This window comes from Buceros rhinoceros, unplaced genomic scaffold (assembly GCF_000710305.1).
Source record: "Buceros rhinoceros silvestris isolate BGI_N320 unplaced genomic scaffold, ASM71030v1 scaffold3966, whole genome shotgun sequence".
Taxonomy (NCBI): domain Eukaryota; kingdom Metazoa; phylum Chordata; class Aves; order Bucerotiformes; family Bucerotidae; genus Buceros; species Buceros rhinoceros.
This window is the reverse complement of record NW_010419175.1, coordinates 99,425-120,080: the sequence shown is the minus strand read 5'-3', so window position 1 is coordinate 120,080 and position 20,656 is coordinate 99,425. Positions and strand designations below refer to the sequence as shown.

Genomic DNA, 20,656 nt, shown 5'->3' with positions numbered 1-20,656 from the left:
GCTGTCTGTTCTCACCTTTCTCCACAGGCAGCGCTGCTATCCTGCCTCTCTCTCCCTTCATAATTTCTGAGTGCTTTTAGCTTCCAAAATTGCAAAAAGGACTGAAAAGGATAAGGGGCCGTAGAAATAGGGAGTAGGGTAATCAATGGCTGTGGAGAGAAGTGGAGGTAGTGCTGATAGGCAGGAAGAGTTTAGGATGCTTTGTGGAGCAAGGATATACCCTTTGCTACAGGTCTGTTGGCTTCATTTGGCTGTGGATGTCAGCCTGTATTCTGATGTCCAGTAGCAATCCCTACTGCATGCGTTTCGGTGCTGTATTGCCCCTCCTTCTATCATCTGCTCCATTTAGCCATAACTTAACAGCAGTGGCTCACACTATGTACTTTGCTCTACTTGTGTAACTAACCAGTGCTAATCTGGGTGCTAATTTTAGGATAATATATGAGGAGTATAATGCATTTAAAGAAAACTGTGAACTTAACAGATTTGCAGGCCACCTTTCATGGAAAAAAAAAATTTTTTTTCACTCCCTGGACCATTTAGGTCTTGGTATTTATGCTTCCTTCTGTTTTTTTCTTCCTTGTTTTTTAAGCACAAAAATAGTATATATTTTGGATAGGAAGAAAATCTGGGAACTTTGAAGAACATTCATTTTTATTCCTCTGATGTGAGTTTTTGAAATAGACTCCACAGTAGAAAAAATTCCATTTACCACTGCAAAGAAAATGCTTTCCTGTAAACATTTCCTAAGCATGGATATGTGACCACAGCTGCCAGAAGACAGAACGTGGCATCATTTCAGTAAATCAGTCTGAAGTGATTCCAGTTATATCTTTCCATTCTTGCACAGGACTAAGAAGGAATGTGGACATAGACAGAAAAGATTAACTCAGAAAGTCTGTTTGTAGCAATACCAGCAACATGAGCTAGAATATAGAGTCAAGACCTGAGTTTGTGTAAATCAGGTAGAGACTGAAGTGCTGCTGTGCTGATTTACATTGGCACAAGCTTTAGCTGCGTGTGCCAAGCCATACAGTCATTTCTCTGGAACTTCTGTCCTTTTTGGGGAGTGGAAGCCGAAATACTTGTGTCTAGTCCTAGTGCTGGTGGTGTCAGTCAGCTCCAGAAGGTAGCATAAGTTTCTGTGTTTGGGTCGGGCCTATGCAACAGGAAGAGTGTAAGACGCCATCGTTTGAGCAGCTCTCCATAAGTCTATAAAAACATGTATGTATTTTGCTCTCTGAATTTTTTTCCTATTTACTTTTCTGATAACAAGACTATTAGACCTCAAAAAAATGGCATGGTGGCAAAGTACATTAAAAAGGTGACTTAATTTCCCATTGCCGACTATACTGATGATGTCACTACCACACTGCCTTTGATTCCTCTTCTGCTGCACTGTCCTAAATGCCGAGGACTCTGAGGAAAAGGAGGCAGGACAATGTGGCATTTGTTTCCACAGTATTTCCATGTGTTTCCTCAATGCAATATTTGCTGAATGAATACAGTACAAGCTTCAGGAATTCTGTGAGAGAAACGATTTTGCAAGTGATGGGGAAAGACATTTTTTCTTCAAGGATCATGTGACTTCTGTGGGGATTATTTTTGGAGGATTTTTTAACTTTCCTCAAGATTAGTCTGATACAGTCCACTGAATTTTTCCTGCCTCCCCTTGCAGCTAGGACATGGCTCCCAGCTGGGAGTTTTCTTTAACTAATGCCTTGCAGTAGCAGGGACCTCTGCTCTCTCCTGGGCTTCTCTCTCTGTGGCCTGCTGCAGTTGTGCTGGTTAGTCTGTAGCCGCAGACGTGAGGAGTTAGGAGGAAGTGCTTTGTGGTCTACAATGCTTACTGCAGGTGACAGCTGTTCTGGAATTCTTTCTAAACGTACTTCTACCACCTGGAGTTAGTTACCTGTAATCGTTGGAAGCTGTATTTAATAACTGAAAGAACCCGTTGCAGGGATGTGCTGAAGGAGAGTGACAACTGCTGCCATTTTTTGGGGCAGTAGAATTGACTGATGTAATATGTAAATCACATGGAAGTGTTACACGCCACATGTGGGTAAAAGTGTCCAGCTGCATGACAGCAGAGCAGGCAGTGTGGTTAACTCCTTATAAACCTGAGATTGCTGTACAATTAAATATAACTTTAATTCATTGAATGGACAGAAAAATGTGGTGAATTTCAGCAATTCAGCATTGGCACAAAGGAAATACTTTAGCCTTACAGCTCTTGCTTGAGCACATCCAAAGCCAATCCTGGGCGTAGCTGAGCAAAGCTCCAGGGGGATTGTTTGCAGCTTGGTAGTCGATGAGAACATGGGAAAGTCTTGCACGACAGGGAAATTCACTGCAACACCAAAGAGTTTCGGATCTACTCAGGCTTCTCATTTCCTAACAAAATAATTGTGTAGTGACATGAGTTGGAATATTACCTCATGCCTTGGAGCCTCTTTTATGATTTTCACTGGCTGGGAATGGGACAGCCCTCTGGGCTTTATCCAGGCAGCCAGGAAGGCTGTACCTCGCTAACATCACTTCAAAAGGTAAATGCTTTCTGAGTTGCACATAGGAGAAGTGACTGTAATTTGAATCTCCCTCCTACCTGACTGCTTCCCCTTTTGCATCACAGCTGTATCTGCCTCAGCCCTCATGTTAGGTCTCCCCAGGCCCGAGAATGTGAAAGAAACTCAGTGTTTCTACCTTAAGATTTCTGTATTTTGCGTGTGAGTTGTTCTCAAAATTGGGGGAAGCAAGCAGGCAATGCACTGATGAGAAGACAGGTCAGGTACTTTGCAGCTATGTGAAAGGTTGTTTTCAAAGCTTTTAGAAGCTGTGCAGGGCGATGTGTAGCTGTCCCCGTCAGCGCTGTGTCCTTGCGCTGTGTGTGTAGTAGTGTGTTTGTGTTGGCGTGGGTAAAGATGGAAATAGAAACCCGGTGGTTTAGTCTGAATATCAGATTTGTACTTGGTGTCTTCCAGCGTACTGAAATCACTGCTATAGTTAGCTGTGTTGGATAGATTAAAGCTAGTGCAGCAATACTGATGATGTGTGTATCCACTCAGATGTGTGTCCTAAATAAAACTAAGTTCCTGTTTCTTGTTAATAACAAACTAACAGCAGTGAGAAACTTTTTTTTTTTCTGGTGACACAGTATCATGTGTTGTGGTCGTGTAAAACCTAGCCTCATTTCATGGAGGGAGAGGAACTAGAGAAGGGTTAGGCTTTTAGTATACTACGGAGAGAAATTTCAGGACGCAGATTTATACACTCTCTGTTGTTCCTAGTTAATCTACATCCAGCCTCCTTTACCAGAGAAATGTAAAAATCCCTTAAAAAAAATTTCTCAGTTAATAGTGACTCTGTGTCTCTTGAGTTGGAAAGACATAAGTTTCCTTTAGCTAAAATGATGTCTCTTTTAGTGTGATTCTTTGGGCATGTAGTTGCTTGGGTAGATGTTGGGAATAAATATATCAGCGAGTGGAGAGGGGATTACATGGCCTGCGAATCAAATACTCTGCGGGACCATGTAATTCATCTCCTGTAGCTGGTGCTTGTCCTGTAGCACTGTGCCAAGCAAGATTGGCTGAGTGTGGGGTTCCCTGCCACCATGCAGTGGAGCATGGTGCACTCTCCACTGGCTGCTGAGAAAAGAAGTGTCTATTTTGCCTGTCTGGAAAACCTCAAAAGCTGGAGCGGTTGCTCAGAGCCAGCGACTGCATGGGCTGCCTCTCAAATGAAGAGAAGAGAGGGATGATAGGAAAAAAATTGTAGCTTTAACGGTAGCATAAACATGTTGTGGAAAGAACTTGTTGCTTAGGGCCCAATGCTACCCACCCCCATTAGGCTTCTGAATACCAGAATGAAGCACTGGATCATGCCACCCACAAACATCATTTGTGGGACATGAGTCATTTGGTTTAACCCAGGTTATAATTTGAATAGATGGTACATGCTGGATGGGACTTTTCCTTTAGCATTTCGGCAGCAGCCAGGACAACCTGTGTTCAGTCCGTCGAGACTTCCTTTTGTTTGCCACTGTCAAAGGAAAGAATTCCTTGACTGAATAACAATAAATTAACATCTATTGGAGTTCAAAGGTCAAGTGATTACTTCATCTTGGAATGCTTTTATGTCCAGGATCAAGAAGGACATAAATTAAATAAATGAATTTTTTCTTTGCTTACTCCATGCAACAAATGAGTAAAAGATAGGTACAAACCCATTGCTTTTTAGGAGATTCAAAAACATCTAATTGAATAGAATTGGCAAGAGAAAGTATGAGTCAATAGGAGTCAGCAGTGAGCCCTGGCAGCCAAGAGGGCAAACCACATCCTGGGGTGCATCAGACACAGCTGGTCAAGACAGGTGATTATCCCAATGCCTTTAGCACTGGTGTGGCCTCACCTGGGTACTCTGTGCAGTTCTGGGCCCCACAACTTAAGAATGATGTTAAGGTACTTGAGTGTATCCAGAGGAGGGCACCAAAGCTTGTTAACAGGGCTGGAAGGAATGTGCTATGAGGAGCAGCTGAGGGCTTTGGGTTTGTCTCGTTTGGGGTAAAGGAGGCTGAGAGGCAACCTCATTGCTCTCTACAACCTCCCAAGGAGGGGAAGTGGAGAGTGAGGTGCAGATCTCTTCTCCCTGGTGTCCAGTGATGGGATGCACAGGAATGGTTCAAAGCTGCACCAGGGCAGGTTCAGACTGGACTCGAGAAAGCATTTTTTTACCAAGAGGGTGGTCAAACACAGAACAGGCTTCCTAGGAGAGGTGGTCAATTCCCCGAGCCTGTCAGTGTTCAAGAGGCATTTGGACAATGCTCTTAACAACATGCTTTAACTTTTGGTGAGCCCTGAACTGGTCAGGCAGTTGGACTAGATGATCATTGTAGGTCCCTTCCAACTGAAATATTCTGTTCTATTCTAAAACTTAAATACATTACATAATAGAAATAAAAGCTATGGCACATGATGTAATGATATCCAGGAGCTTAACAGTGCATTTATTTGTATTCTAAAAATATTTGAGGCCACATTATCTAAAATAGTTAAAATAATAATTTATATTAACCCACATACATTAATAGGTTTATTACTTATTCCCATGGTGATATAATGCAGTGAGGAGAGTTAACTCTGTGTGCTCCTTTGTTTAAGAATGGTAGATCCTGTGCATGGTTTTGAAAATTTTAGCCTTTATCTGAGCTGCAGATTCAATGGAAAATAATAACTCGGATGTAGTAGAGGATTGAATAGATTGTAAAGGTGTTTCAATATATGTGAATGTAAAGGAAAATGTTCAAGTGGAGAACATGGATGTTGAGCACCACCAAACAGAGAAATAATGTTGCAGTAGACTGGAGTTTATACTTTTGCAACCCTGCGCACATCTTCTATCAACTACATAAGGGAGGAAGGGGTGGAATGGATGTATCTGGTGAAGAGAAGGCTGAGAGCTGGTGTCCAGTGAAGAAACAGCTTTAGGTTGTCATAGAGGTAATGGCTCAGCATAGACATACTGCCGTGCTGCTGGTTTTGTTTAATAGTGGTTGAAACCATCTGGAAGGAGGTTGCTGCTAGAGGTAATGGCCAGTGTCAAGACATTTTTTTCCCTTTCTCTTAATAACATGTAGCTTATTTTTTTCTTTTTTATTCCTTTTAGAGAAGTTGTTAATCTTGATAAAATTGACTACATAAAGTAGTTGCCTACTAAACTGTAGAGACAGTACAAAATATGCTGGATTTCTCTTACATGTGACAAAGTTGCAGAAGCAGAGGGGTGCTTTGGCCTTAGGGCAGTGGTAACTGATAGGGGAGTTGTTCCCAAGGACAACAGTGCCAAACCATACTCTCCTTGTTCAAGTAGCTCCTGCTGGGACACCTTTGGCACCCTCAGACTATTATTTAGGTGGAGCACTGCACTTCACTTTTTCTGCAGTGTTCTGCTCTGGCTGGTTCTTTCAGCAGATTTGGGATGGTAGTGATAGGGAGTTGCTGAATCTGCCTGATAGTGGGGGAATTGTGTCTCTGACTGGGGTATTGGGGCTCCTCCCTGCTGGTGTGCCTCTGGGCTTGTGGTGATGGGCTGAGTGCTTCCCTGGGATGAGGCTGGGTGTTATTGGAGTTCCCCCACCTGCCGTCCTTCCTTCATGCCGCTTCGTGTGTCTGTGGAGATGAGCTGCTTATCCCATAACCTGATGGTGGCTGACAGTGGCCTTCACGAGACTTGGGTGGAATAAATCTGGGGAATGAGATGTTGAATGAATATAAACAAGGTATATCAATACTGTCTAATGCAGCAGTTGCTCTAGGATGTGTATTTTTCAGTTTCATGTCCAGGCAGTGTTTGGCAGCAGTCAGCTGGCTGATAAGCATGTGCACGCTGGCCAGCCAGTCACAGCCATTGCACGTGTGTTGGCTGGATAGTCATGTGCCCTGAGCTTCGGAGTAGCCACATCAAGGGGATTTGGTTGTCCTGTGGGTATTACCGGCAGTATGGGAAGGGGGAAGGAGCACTGCTCTTCTAATGAACCTGATAATGTTGATGTTTTAATAAATTTTTATAAGGATACTGAAAGTTTGGTATTTCTTCTTTTTTATTCAGATTCCTTTGGGACTCTTATTCTTCCAGTAGTAAGTATTTTTTTCCTTTCCTTCTTCCTCAGAAAATGTTGACTTTCTGTGATTTTTTTTGTCATCATTTGGTGTTGATGAGGTGATGTATTTTGTATGTGATTCTAGCTGTTTTTATATTCTCACCTGAGTGTATTTACTGATCAATAAGCCAAGAAATTTTCAGATCAAGTGCTCTACAGCTTGTAACAAGTAACTACAGGTTTTGGGAGTTGACTTCCAGCAGCAGCACAAGCTCTCATAAAACTTGAATGCAGAACTTTGTGCTGTGGTTTTTTTTGAATGGCCGATACCTACATCTCTGTTTCAGACACACCATGAGGGCTAATTAGAACCAAGAGAATTGTGCAAAACAATAATTGAGAAATATTAAAATAAAAATATATTTAAATACATGTTCAGTGAAAGTCTCTAATAAGCTAACCCATCAACAAAAAAGTGTAATATTGAATTGTGTGTTGAGTATGATTCCTGAATTTATAATCCTGGATGTTCCTCTTGAAAACCTGATCTAAAGAATTATGTATTTGTGTCTGGAAAAATGTTTTATCAAAGTCTTTATTTTTATAGACATCTGTAAATCTGAGTATTCCTAAACCCAGTGGGTTTAAGTTCTGATCTCAAATACACTTTTTATCTGATGAAATAATCTGGAAATAGTTGATAGACAGATGATAAACAACGAGTTCAACATTATGAGGGCAACTAGCTTGAAATGCATCAGTACAAACTATAAATTAGCAAACATAGAAAATTCAGTTTAAAAGAAAAAAGATTAAATTAACAAACGCCTTAATATAATCTTGCTAGATTTTCAAGTGTTCAGGCAGATAAAACTAAGCAAGGTGAATTCCTCCCTCTCTCACTGCTATCTATCTGAAATGATGAAAACTGCCTCATTTTTTAATAGTAAGACTTTTTTTCATTTGTGTAGCCGCAGTAGACTTACATTTTGCCAAGTGTAGTTGGCTGGTAACAGAAGGTGGGTACTGAGTTTCTGGTTTCAGCTGTCATCTTTTCCAGAGGAAACAGTAGATTCCTTGTCAGAGGGGCTAGTGTGGTCAGGAGAAATTCGTGAGATGGCCTTTTTCTCTCTTACGTTAGGAGTGCCAAAATGGGGATAGTGGTACCATTCACTTGTGGGATGTATTGACTAAGATATTTTCACAGCAAGTTCCTACTACCTACTGCTAAAAACAGTCTTGCTCATATTTGGGCTGAGAAACAACCCTTTAGAGAAGGAGTTGGTGGGCCTGAAGTGAATAGTTACCACTGTTGTAGCAGTGACCTTCTGAAAGTGTACTAGTGCAGTCTCTGGTAACATAGATGTGTGAATCAGAAGGTGGGTTACTTTGCACCTCAGCTGTCATAATACACTGCCGTAACAATGCAAACTTCGTTGCCTCTGGCTTTTACATCAAGAAAGGTACAACAGGCAGTTTCGTCACCGTGTTTCTGGAAGGAAAGATCTTTTGAAATACAAAAAATATAAAATTACATATTATCTGTCATTATTCATGATAGGAAAAAGATACAGAAAAATATGAGGTCTCTAAATGGCATTTACAGAGTTTTAAAGAAGAAATCAAAGACAGTCCTTGAAAGTATGTTAAAATAATGCTGTAAGAGTACAATTCACTGCTATGATGAGATAAAAGAAGCTTATTTTCCCCCTATTTTGATTTTGAATATTTATAATGTTTCCTAGACTTCACGTAGGGAATCCTATCTGCTTTTTAGGGAATAAAACCTTCTTTAATAAATGGTGGTATTGTAAATGAATTAATTTTAAAGTAATATTTGACAGATGCAGTAACTAAGGCTGTCCTCCTATTTAGTATGTTCCAGAATACCTGGCATGGAATTTGGAGAGTGCCAAATAAAATATGTGCATCATATGTTCTTGGCAGCGTGTATACAAAAGCGTGCAGTTGAAGAAAATGCAGGATCTATTTCAGTGTGGAGATTTGCACTTAACATTTAGGTATATAAGTCCAGATTTGAAAGGGGCAATCTCTCCTTCCTGTGTCATCATATGGCTGCTCATGGGTGAAAAAGAGAGCCTGTTTAGTTTTGCCCTTCTTGGTTTTTTTTCCTGGCATATTTTTTAAAACAGAAAGTCGACAGAGGGGGATGAAGTTGTAGTTGCTTGCTCTTTATAGGTAAACACACAGAAGGAAACTTACTTAATACTGACATTTGCATCTACATTTATCAGCCTGGGACATTCTTCTGTTTGGGGATTTCCGTTACTTCACTGTGTGCCCTTAAAATCAGCTTTGACAGCACAACAACCTTTCATTATAGAGCTTGGTAGGATACTGTTGAAGAGCTCTGCCTGGTGACTTAACAGCTGTAATTTTCATTACCATATGTTATGCTGAAAAATGCGGTCATGTCTGTTTCACTTGTCTTGACTTCAGAAGTTTCACTCCAGATTTGCTGTTGTAAACAGAAGCATGTGACTCTTAAGCTTTTTAGCATGTCTACTTGTTGGAATGAGCTCTGTATTGTGTTAAAACTTTTTCCTCTTCGATGAGACACTCCTAAACAGATGGTGACACAGAAGCCAGCATCTGGGCTGGCATGTCCTTGGGGTCATTTCTTGTCTGTAGGCTCTGATTGAGGTGAAATTCCTGTGTGATGCTGCTGCTGCAGCAACTCTGCTCCAGCCTCTTGACCCCTATGACTGGGATTTCTACCACCTAACTTTAGGAAATGTACTGGTGCATCTGAATTACGAGCTCCAGATTTCCTCTGTCCATTGGAGAGACAGAGGGAAACCTGTGCATGGATTCTGATCTTCCTTGCCAGTGATATCTGTCTGTGTTTAACCTATAAAGTATCTCTTCCTTTATTCCTTAATATTTTGGGAAGAATAATTACTTTACTTTTTAGATGAGTCACAATATGTGCTGTAATTATGAGTTATTAAACTGAAATGAGACAAAATCAGTGAGGTTTCTATTGAAAAACTCATCTCACAAGTTCTTCATTCTGAATTTGATTTTTCTACCCCATAGGACATGAAGCTAAAGCTTGTAAAAAGAAGTGCAAGATTTTCTTACTCTCCTGCTCATCTTGAGTTAAGGAGACCCCACATAGTTTCTTTAACTCTTTTATTTTTGGAAAATTCATTATCAAAAAGTGATGAAATCAGAAAAAAATTAGCTGCCAAAATAAAACTCAAGAAATACCTAAATAACCTGATTACGACTAAGAATTAGATTCAATTGTGTTGAAAAGATACTTCTGTTAACACATTTTCAGGTAATTGTTGAAATGACACTTTAAAGCCCTGAAATCCTCTTTTCCTTTTTGAGAATTTACATAAGATGACAAGTTCAGGAATTTTTCAGATCTTTTTGTCAAATGTCTTTGGAATAATAATATCCTCACAAATATTTTGGATAGTTAACAAAGAGTTGCTATTTTCTTTTTAGCTGCCTTTGAACAGTGCTTCTGGGAATTATGAGTTACTGGTGGAAGGCCATGCTGATGGCCAGCGCATCTTCTCTAACCGAACCAGCTTGATGTACATGTCAAAGAGCACCTCTGTATTCATCCAGACTGATAAGCCTATGTATAAACCGGGACAAGATGTAATGTTTCGGATTGTCACTGTCTATCCTGATCTCAAACCTTACAAAGCATCTCTGAATATATTTGTCCGAGTAAGTATCCAAAGGAACCTAGTTATGCAGTGGAATTTGTCATACCTTGCAACTTCTTGTGATGTGAATATCACGTAAATATCATATGTATTGCTACCTAAATCTTGCTAGCGAGACCACTAGCTTTTAACATGCAGCCTGACTTTTCTCCTAGGACCCTCGGAAGAAATTGATTCAGCAGTGGTTGATGGAGGAGGGTGATTTGGGCGTAGTATCCAAAAAATTTCAGTTATCAATGAACCCTCCACTGGGAGACTGGTCCATAGAGGTGGAAGTGAATGTGAGTATTAACATTGCCAAATCACAGAGAGATTTCATTTCTCCTGATAGATGTGAATAAAATTGTGTTTACTTTGGTGAAGCAAAATCAGAAATAAGCATGGACTGTGAGATGAGGAAACCCTTACTTCATGGCAAACCTCACAAGATTTTCAATCTTATATGGTTTTGTAAGGAAAGATATTAAAAAATATACATATTTTATCCTAAGGTCTGCATTTTGATTCTAAAACACAGATATTATTTAAAAGTGAGGGGTTTTAATATAAAAAAAAAATCTTAAGGAGTACTAATTTTATTTTTTTAAGTGAAATGCCCTTATGTTTATTTTGTAAGCTAATATACAAGTAATTTATTGTGCCCTGCTGTGCAGCCAGTCACTGTCTCAAAGGGTGTGGAATCAGAGACTATTTACAAATCTCTGCCTAGTTTTAGGATGTTTCAGCAATTCACAATGACTAAGGAATTACTGAGGAAAATAAACCTGTGCAGAATAGAAGGGATGAATAGTAAAGCATAATTACTGCATAACAAAACTAATATGATCTAGTTTGCATGTTGCTATTGGTAATAGTTCTATTCTCCAATTCTTTAAGCTCGTCATACACTGTGGAATACGTTGCAAAGACAGCTGGAGGTTTAGCTGTTCAAAACTCTGTGTCAGGTTTATTCAGCCTGCTTTAAATGCCTGTATTGGGAGCTGCTTTTCTGACCTGGCTTACAGTGCCATTCAGAGACATTTAGCAAGTACAAACAGGATGCTTGATGTTTCCTAATGAGGGAGATGATGGGGTAGAAAGCAGAAAAACTCATGTGATCATGTCGTACTTGGGAATAGTATTTACCAGTACCGGTTGTATGCTTGATGGATTTCTACAGGCTGAGGTAGGTATGGGTGGTGCTCAAGTGAGAGTCTGAACTGGATTTTTTGAACACATTCTCATGTGGGTGTAGAGTTATTACTGTTGTCTTTGGGAAAAATGTTTTAATTTGTTCCTGTGCTTGACCACTCCTTCCTATCCCTGTGTTGCTGTTGAATAGCTTCTCAGTTGCACTGAGGCAGCTGTAGTACAGCTGAAATCTAAAGCATGCCAGGGATGTGACCCAGATTGAAAAGCATCTCTGTTTTTCCTTGCCTGGTCTAGAGAAGTCCTCTGGTCTGCTTCACAGCACAGACCCACTCACAGCTGCATAGGTGCTTTTTAGGAGCTGAGGGAGTGTGGCTCAGCCATTGGAACAAAGACAATGGTGGGTTCCTTCAACAGCTCACTTGCCAGGTGAAATAGTGCTTGTGAAATTTTGTTTGGGCTTTCTGCAAAGTCTTGAGTAATCCTGAAGTCAGGAGGACACTGCTGAAGGAGCTGCAGCAGCTGTTTATAGGATCTGAATATGAGTGCCACTTCCTCCTGAAGTAAAACTAAAAGGAAAACCGAAAAAAAAATTGTAAAGTTGAAAGAAAAATGCCTTGTAGATTCGTCTTTGGCAGCAGTCAAGGTTCAACACCTAGAGAACTGCATCAACGCGAGTAGCCAGCAATGACACTGTGCCAGCTCAAGCCTTAGGGCTCTCTAGTTAACAGTTCTTAATGGAGTGTACTTCTGTGAATTTATCCAGACATTTTTTGATCCCATCTGAGAATTCACAACATTCACCAGAGCTGTGCTCCACAGTTCAGTTATGCCGTTTAAACAAATTTTAAATAGCCCTTTCCTTCCTTCAGCTGGTGCCCTCTAACTATGTATTGGAAGAGACAGTGAACGAAGTGTTCCCTGTTTACTTTCTTGTTGTTACTCATGACTTGAGACATTCCTATCATGTCATATATTTTCCGGGCTCATTAACCTTCTGTAGCAGTACTGAATGGCTAAAATTTAGAATACCATCAGCTACAGCCTACTAAGATTTCACTTCATTTGTCTGTTTTGTCACAGCTGCCTCTCGAGTCATGAGTAACAAGGAGAAAGTAAATGATGGAAAGGGGTGGTGGTTCGGAGTCATTAAGTGAATCTCAGCGTGTGAAGAGTTGACAAGACCAGGAGATGAATATCCTTAACAGAAAAGAGTGAGTGAGGTAACATGGGAAACTATAGACTGGCATGAGAAGGACAATGACAAAGGTGATTTGGGATTCCGCCGATAGAGAATTAAATTCTGTAAGGCTATTATGGATTTGGTTAATAAGGTAGTTTACTGAAGTATTTTTGTGAAGGCTTTTCACTGTATGAAATCCTAATGAAAAGCAGCAGTGTATATAAAGTCTGTCAAAGAAGGGTGGATTTATTTTTGGGTAATTGACATTCACCCTGGGGTGTTTCTAATATAAACAGAGTTTGCAGGTGGAGCCAGGGAAGAAGGCTCTGTAGTGGGAGACTGCAGAAGTCCCGTGGATTGATTGTGTATCAAGGGATCAAATGAATCAATGGATTTATTAATTACAGTCTTGAGTGCTGTTACAGGTTTTAAAAGGCTTTTTAATCTAGGGGAAAAAGGCATGCTATGAACCAACTAATAGAAACTGAAGCCAGACAAATTCTCTTTGGCATATATATGTATTTCGTCCATGAAGCTCTTGATCACTGAAACAAACAAAAAAAAATGGGAGTGAGGGCTTCTCAGTTACTTGATTCTTCTCTATTACTTGATGTTTTAGCATCAGGAATGGTTGCCTTTTTGGAAGATGCATTATAATAATACAGGTTGCTGGAGTAGATGAATACGAGGGTAACCAAACCTGGGATAAAAGGAAGTCAGGCTAAATGATTCCTTCTGACATTAAACTCTTTGAATTAAAAATTAAACTAGAGGAGAAAAAGAGCAGTATATTATATTTAAAAGAAAAAATTTGTAGGCCTCGGGGTCCAGAAAAACCTGGCTATTCTTACAATGCTCATCCTGTGGGCTTAAAATAGCAACCTCAAGCCCCACACATAGAAACTTACATTGTTTACTTTCAGACTCCTTTTCCTTCATGGTTCACACTTGTTCTGCTTTGATTTTCAAATTCTGTGTTAAAAGAATAAAATGACCAAGCAATATGCACTATTTCTGAAGCATGTGCCTACATAGCATCTTACATTGGATGTCTCACAGACTTATTTTTCTGATAGTACATCATACCATTGGATTAAGGAAACCTGCAAGAAATCTTGCAGATTAACAGAAAAGAACTTTTCTGATGGGAAACTGTTTTTGATTCTCTCGGTTAAAAGTGAGCTGATGCTCTGAAATACAAGGCCATATGGGATGGGATTCAGTTTCTGATCTAAGACATGTCTCTACGTTGGTGATGTGGTGGAGATGTAGTTGGTGTTCAGTGAAAGCTAGCGAGTGACCCACATCACTCTGGGGGGATATTCCTAGCTATTGCCTCGATATTCCTTGCTGTTCTGCTGCCTGAAGGAGGTGCAGGTTTTTTCCGTGTCGTACATAAGGTTGCATAGATTCCCTTCCTGATAACAGAGGTCACTGAGAACTTTACTGGTAAGGGATACTTAGTATATGTCTGGCATTTTTAATAGCTATGCCTACCTATCCTTACCTAGGGCTGCTGCTATAAATGGGTCTGCATGGCATCTAGGGCAGCTTATGGGGCTACTCATGGCTTCTGGGAACATCTTCACATGGTAAACCCAGGCTGATCTCTGAATGACTTAGCTATCCTGATGCCACAACCTGAGTTTTCTAGTTAAAAAGTCAACTGTGCAGCTTTTCTGTCTCAGGTTTCCTTCCTGCCTTTAAAGGGTGTTCTTCAGTCAGTAAATAATATTTCCCTTTTAGTGTTACCAATCAGTTCGTAAGTGTACCAAGTTTGGATTCCTGGAATTACTGCCTCTGAATCCTGTTTTAAGTCAGGTTCTGGCTGCTTGCTGCTGTTAAACATCCTGTAGTACTTTTTAATAAGAGTTCAGGTGTTGGTACAGCTGTTTCAAGAAAACTGAAGACAGAGTAATTACAGTCTGGTTCCCAAGTCCCCACCTTGTATTTTAGTTGGATATCTTATATTTCCTGTTGTGCAGCCTGTTGCTGAATGGCTTTTAGTTGCTGAGTTTTAGTAGTAGGCGTCTCTGACCAGAAGTTGTTCTTAGTTATAAGGCATTTTGTGATCTCATTTATGGAAGTTGTTCTTTGGAATTTACTATCAAATATTGAAGAGTAGTAAGGTTTCAGGTGTAAGGAGGGCCTTCTAAAATATTTTTGAAGGGTATGATATGTTTTTAAAAAGCTTCAGCTATAAAGCAACTTTGAAAATAACTGGAGTTGGTTATATACTTTACACTTAGAATTTTTTAACTTTTGAAGTTTTATGTGTATTACAGTGTATTCACAGTGAGTTCTGTGATGTTTTACTGCTAGATCATTTACAGATTTCACATCTGATACATTGAGTTTGATGTTACATATGTCATTGCTCAAAAGAAGTGTAATCATCCTTCAAAATCAGACTGTACATAAAGCCTTTGGAATTGGCTGTGTATTCAGTAGTTTGCAAATGAGCACTGATATTTAGTCAGGATCTCATAGTGTGAGTACTGGTGACACCGGTGGGATTCTGTTTAGTTTCTGGAGACCTTGCTGGTGGATTTGAACATAAGTTTGAGAATTCATACAGAATTTTATTTCAGGGTTTATTACCTGTGTGTGAAAATAAAGCACAGAAGTGATCATGAAATACTTCTGTTAATTCTGTCTAGATAAAAAAAAAAAAATCTGTTTTATTTAGCTACAAAGCAGAAGCAGAGGAGTTTCTGGTGCGATCCATGAGATGGCAGTGTAGCCACGGAACATAGCTGGTGCCAGCACCACGCTTATTGAGGGCAGAGCCCTCAAACCACACCCAGAGTCTTTCCTGATGCTATAATTTGTGCTGCACATAAATGTCAGAAACAAGCAAGAAAAAAGGACCTAGACCAGATTCATTTCAGGATCTTTTGATTGTCAAAGAAGAAGAAAAAATTTGGGGGAACAATTCCTGTGATCTCACTGGTTGTATTAAACCCAAATGATTTCAGACAGGACTAGTTCATCACAGCAGAGCAAAATCTGGACTGTAGTTGTTAGTGATTCGTAGATGACATGATCCACAGCACCTAAGGCTCAACTGCAGAAAGGCTCCATCATCCTCATGATCTCAGAATACTTAAATGGATCTCCTTTTGGCACTGTGTTCTTAATATTCTGGCAATGTCCACAGGATATTTTTCAGTTTAAGAAATACTGTTTTAGAAAAAAATGCTGATAGTCTGGAAGGGTAGGAGTGTTTAAGAAGCAGGAGAAGGAATGGAAGACAAAAACTGTACTAGAATAAAACAGTTCTGGAAATAAATGGAATAGATATGGTGGTGTTTTCCTATCTTAAAAAAAAAAAAAAAAAATATCTCCCTTGGTTTTAATTAACTGCCTGTCTCAGAAGCCACCACTCCTGGAAACTGGTTTAACAACTTCCTCTCCAAAATATTTGAACAATATTTTCCAGACACAGCCCTGCCCTGAGGGACTAAAATGATATGGAGTGGTTGAAGTGCTGTTACTTGTCCTTTTCCAAACCAGTTTGGCTGAAAAGTGCGTGTTAGTGGGGAAAACTGGCTTGGTGTTCAAATCAAGATGACCTAGTAGGGTCTTTTTCTTTCACTGCACTGTGAAGCACAGTTTGCTTTCTGTCATAAAGGCTGTCATTTTAGAGAAAGAGCAAGCCAAGAGAACTAGTCTCACTTTAATGTCTGTTTTCTACTGCTTACAGTTCTTGTAGCTTTTAAGAAGTTTTTGTTTTTCTTCTAAGGTAGAATGAAACAAAACCTCATTTTCAAGGGAGGTGCTTTTTCATCCTGCCAGCTAGCGTAACAATCTGTTTATGGTGTGCTTAATGGCAAAGGTGATGTGTATATGCTTAACATTGGGAATAAACAGTGAGAGAAAACCAGACATGAGATAAATTCACTACAGGTCATTTTCCTAAGATACCAATTCCTAAGACTACCTGATAGCAATCTGATTGTGGACTGCATGTCAGTGCTGTGGTAATTTGTGTTGTAAGGATTATGACCTCCAAAAATGTTGTGAAAATAGCAGACTGCATATATCTTTTCAAACCTAGGAATATAAATACAGCAATTATTTTGGTGATCAGTGATGACGAAATTGGTAGGAATCTGATTTTTACTGTGATAGAAGTCTCTTGCTAGGAAAAGTGTAAATATAGAGTGTAATGGGCTTGATCTGAGATGCCTGCTTTGCAAAGTCGTTGATCGAGTAAGAGAGATCTCTTTCAATTGTGTCCAGCTTGGATCCATATCCTAGGGTTTTTCCTACAGGAATTCTGTTTATCCTCTCTTGCCATAGACACTGATTGCCATCTGACTTTTCTTGATGCTACCTGAGAATTAGTTATCTGTATTTTGTCTTCTTTGCCCCACATTTCAAACTATTTCACTAAGATATGCAAGCACAAATGATTATTTGTAGTGGTGTCACTGTTCTCAGGATTAATCAAAACAGTCAGATTTCTGAGCTCCATGTTGACTTGACCTCATCATGCAGCTTAGTAGCAGCTGATGATAGTAACCTTTCAAAATAGCTGCCTCCTAGGGACAGACTGTTGTCTTTCTTCATCTTTCCCCTATTTCCCAGAAGACTCTTAAGCAAAGAGGCAAAATAGTCTTTCAAAACCAGCCTTTCCCTTCCTGTCCTTTTGGAAGTGGAGAGTCCTTCAGTTTCTCAGTCCATTCATCCAGCCTGGCTGACAACAGATTTTCCTCTTAGAAAATCATTGCTACAGTGTAATCTGTTTATCGAGTAGATGAGTTGAGATTCAGAGCTCCAGTTCTAGGCTCTGCTGGTAAATGACCTCATGCCATTTCCCTGCTGATAGCAACTTTTGGTATTGATGCTGTAAAAAAAAATGATTGAATGAAAGTGTGCAGACAAATGGTGTACGTACTTGGTCAGAATCATAGAATCACAGAATCATTTAGGTTGGAAAAGAACTTTTAAGATCACCAAGTCCAACAGTAAACCTAACACTGCCAAGTCCACTACTAAACCATGTCACTAAGCATCACACCTACACATCTTTTAAATACCTCCAGGGTCTTCAGTCACTTCCCTGGACAGCCTGTTCCGATGCTTGACAACCCTTTCAGTGAAGAAATTTTTCCTAATATCTAATCTAAACCTTCCTTGGTGCAACTTGAATTGCTTGCACTTAGCAAGGGAGAACAATCAAGAAAGACAACTAAAAGCAAAATTTTTGTGAGCGATTACCATGATTTTTTTGTCAGCTGTCATTGTACTGAAGAATAAAAATAGCTGCTGAACTTTGAATGTTCAGAGAGTGAAAAAAAATTTTAAATTTTTTTTCCAATGATGTGCCATATATGACCTGATGTACCACATGTCAAAGATATGCCAGAATACACTTTCAAATACCCTTCTGAGGAAAATCAGGAAATAAGTGAAAAAATTAGAAAAATGGGAAAATATAAGGGAATACAACTAACAAAATATTGTACAGCTGTTTATTTCTTTCATTGATTTTTAATGAACAAATAGACAAGACACAAAGATATAACCCAAGAGTATCTCTGCTGAAGTAAGTATGCACTGTAGACGGTAACAAAATTTTAGCTGCCTTTTGAATAAATTAAGAACTTTAAGGTTATATATGCTTTTGAAGTGGTGTCCTCTAGATAGACACTGTAGGACCTTCTTTTATGTATAGAGATACTTGAGTTAATTTTAAATGATCTAGTAAAGATACTGCTGTTAGGTCAGTCATGGTTCATCATAATGACTGTGGATACTTATGCTAGGTAGTTTTATGCTAGCTAGCTCAGAAGCCAGACGTATGTAGAGGTCTGCAGACTGGAAGCTCCACAAGCTCTTCATTATATATACTTACACTCTGCTGCATGTGAGCTTCCTTGTCCTTCTGTGGAGCAGATACATACATACTCTGGGTTCCCACAGGAGCTCCATAACAGGAGCTGATAATGGTTGAGCCATGATTTAAATCACATCATATCAGAAATGGTAATTTACCTTGAATATGGGTGGGATTTGTCCTAAAAGGTATGTTGCACTTGCTAATCCAACCACAAGTGTATGTTTTTTCTCATATGATCTTTTTTTCAATAGGGTCAAGTTCATTATCAAAGATTTCAAGTGATGGAATACGGTAAGTGTAACTTAAGGGCCATTAGTAGTCACCAAAATTGGAAGTTGATTCTCATTCATTTAGACTAGCTTTTGTTGTCTAGCATGAACCCTTTGAATACTCACAGAAACTGTACTTGCCAAGTCTCTTGCTTCTCTGAGACTGTGTGTCCTGGGGAAAACATTGTCTTATCAGCTGACCTGTTTATCTTTGATAGTTTTAATGACCTAATACGGTAGTGTCTGGATGTTATGCAACCTTTAAAATAATTATCTGACATCTATGAGATGCAGTTATTGTCCCTGTTTTTCCAGGATCATGGAAGCAATGTGTTCTTCCCAAAATATCTGTATAATGCCTGATCATGAAGCTTGCCAATGATTTTGTAAAGGCTGAATAAGCTAAGCATTTTATGTTTTAGTTTTACAAGCTTGTGTGCAGGCTGCTTTTATGATGAGTGGTGTTATTTCAACAACTTCAATAAGTCTTAGTCTGTGACATGCATAGGGCAGAGTTAAAAATATGTCTTACCCTGTATTCCCTAGGGAGCTGTAGTAGTCTTTATCATAACACATGTTCTACCCTTACTACTTAAAAAAAAAAAAAAAGATATTTCTTGTGTGAATGTAATGCTTTCTGTAATTTTTTTTTTAGTTTTACCAAAATTTGATGTTATGATAACAACACCTTTATACTACTCTTTGAGAGAGGAAGATGTAACTGGTGTTGTCACTGCAAAGTAAGTGAATCGTTGATACCATAGTCACTCCCACTCTGAAGGAAGTTTTTGTGGGTTTCTAAGTACCAAAGTGAAAACTTACATGTAGAATGCTAAAAAAGTGCCTTCAAGTCAAAATTAGTTGACTAGCATCCAGTCTAGTTACTGGATTTTGTTGTAACCATGTTAGATCTTCAGACCTTTAGTTAGCTGTTTTGGTCAGGTAAAAGTATTTCTAGATTATAGGCAAGACATTTTTAGCTACCTTATTCAGAATATTTCCTGAGTCTTTTGTTTATAATGTGTATTTTGAGGCATTTTTTTGTTCTTATGGCTCTTTAGGATGCTCTCTAACTTAACATGTCAAAGTCTATAGGTAGAGTAACTATATTTTATTAGACCACTTGGGAAATTATGCAATTTTTTATGCACATCCTTCTTGATCCAATTTATCCACATTGTGGATTTGAAGTGTAGGCTTCTCCTGCCTGTCAAAATACCTGCACCTGTAAATAGATGAAAAATTAAAAACTCTTGAGATGTTCAGAAGCAACTTTGTTGTATACTGTTGTATAAATAATATTTTCTTTTTCAGCTGAACAAATATCTAGACAAAAACTTAAGTATGCATTGATCTCAGATAGAAATTAACTTTATTGTGGCAGGATGAGTGCCAGATAGAGCTACCTGATAGGTACATTCGAGAAGACCTGAAAAAAAAGGTCTGTCATGGGTTATTTAATGTCATAAAATACATACATTCTAAATGAGCACTCCATTTATAAATGAAATGCAGAAATGATAGTTTAACAAGCTATTGAAATTGAACATTTGGACTTCCTACAAAAAAGCTTTCTTTCCTAGAGGCAATACAACCTGATGCTATAAACCATCTAGAATTCTCATAAGAGACAATTTTTTAAAAAAAGTTTTTCTTTCTCATCTCTAGAGTATTATTAGATTAAGTACAGGGATGCTACCCAATGGCAGTATCATTTCAAGGTTAATGGCAGTTTATTACTGTAATTAGGTCTGCTTGGAAAGACTGAGTTCAGGTGGGCGACAGTGTTGTCAACGTTGTTCCTGTAACTGCACTATTTGATTATTCTTTTGCTCTGCTTTTCAGCTTTGGTATTTAAGTGGCTGCCATTTAAATCCATAATGATTTAAAGTACTTGAAGTTATCACATCTGAACATATTCCT

The 20,656-nt window shown here is 39.1% G+C and overlaps 1 protein-coding gene across 1 annotated transcript in view; it reads left to right on the top strand.

Annotated features, from left to right (window-relative positions):
- Window positions 1–20,656, top strand: part of CD109 (CD109 molecule) — a gene marked incomplete at its 5' end in the record, with an annotated part of 76,713 nt that overhangs the window by 8,071 nt on the left and 47,986 nt on the right. Inside the window, 5 exons of the mRNA XM_010138796.1 lie at window positions 6,604–6,632; window positions 10,076–10,306; window positions 10,461–10,586; window positions 18,716–18,755; window positions 19,389–19,473. Coding sequence (XP_010137098.1) covers window positions 6,604–6,632; window positions 10,076–10,306; window positions 10,461–10,586; window positions 18,716–18,755; window positions 19,389–19,473 — 511 coding nt within the window. The remainder of the gene's footprint in view (window positions 1–6,603; window positions 6,633–10,075; window positions 10,307–10,460; window positions 10,587–18,715; window positions 18,756–19,388; window positions 19,474–20,656) is intronic.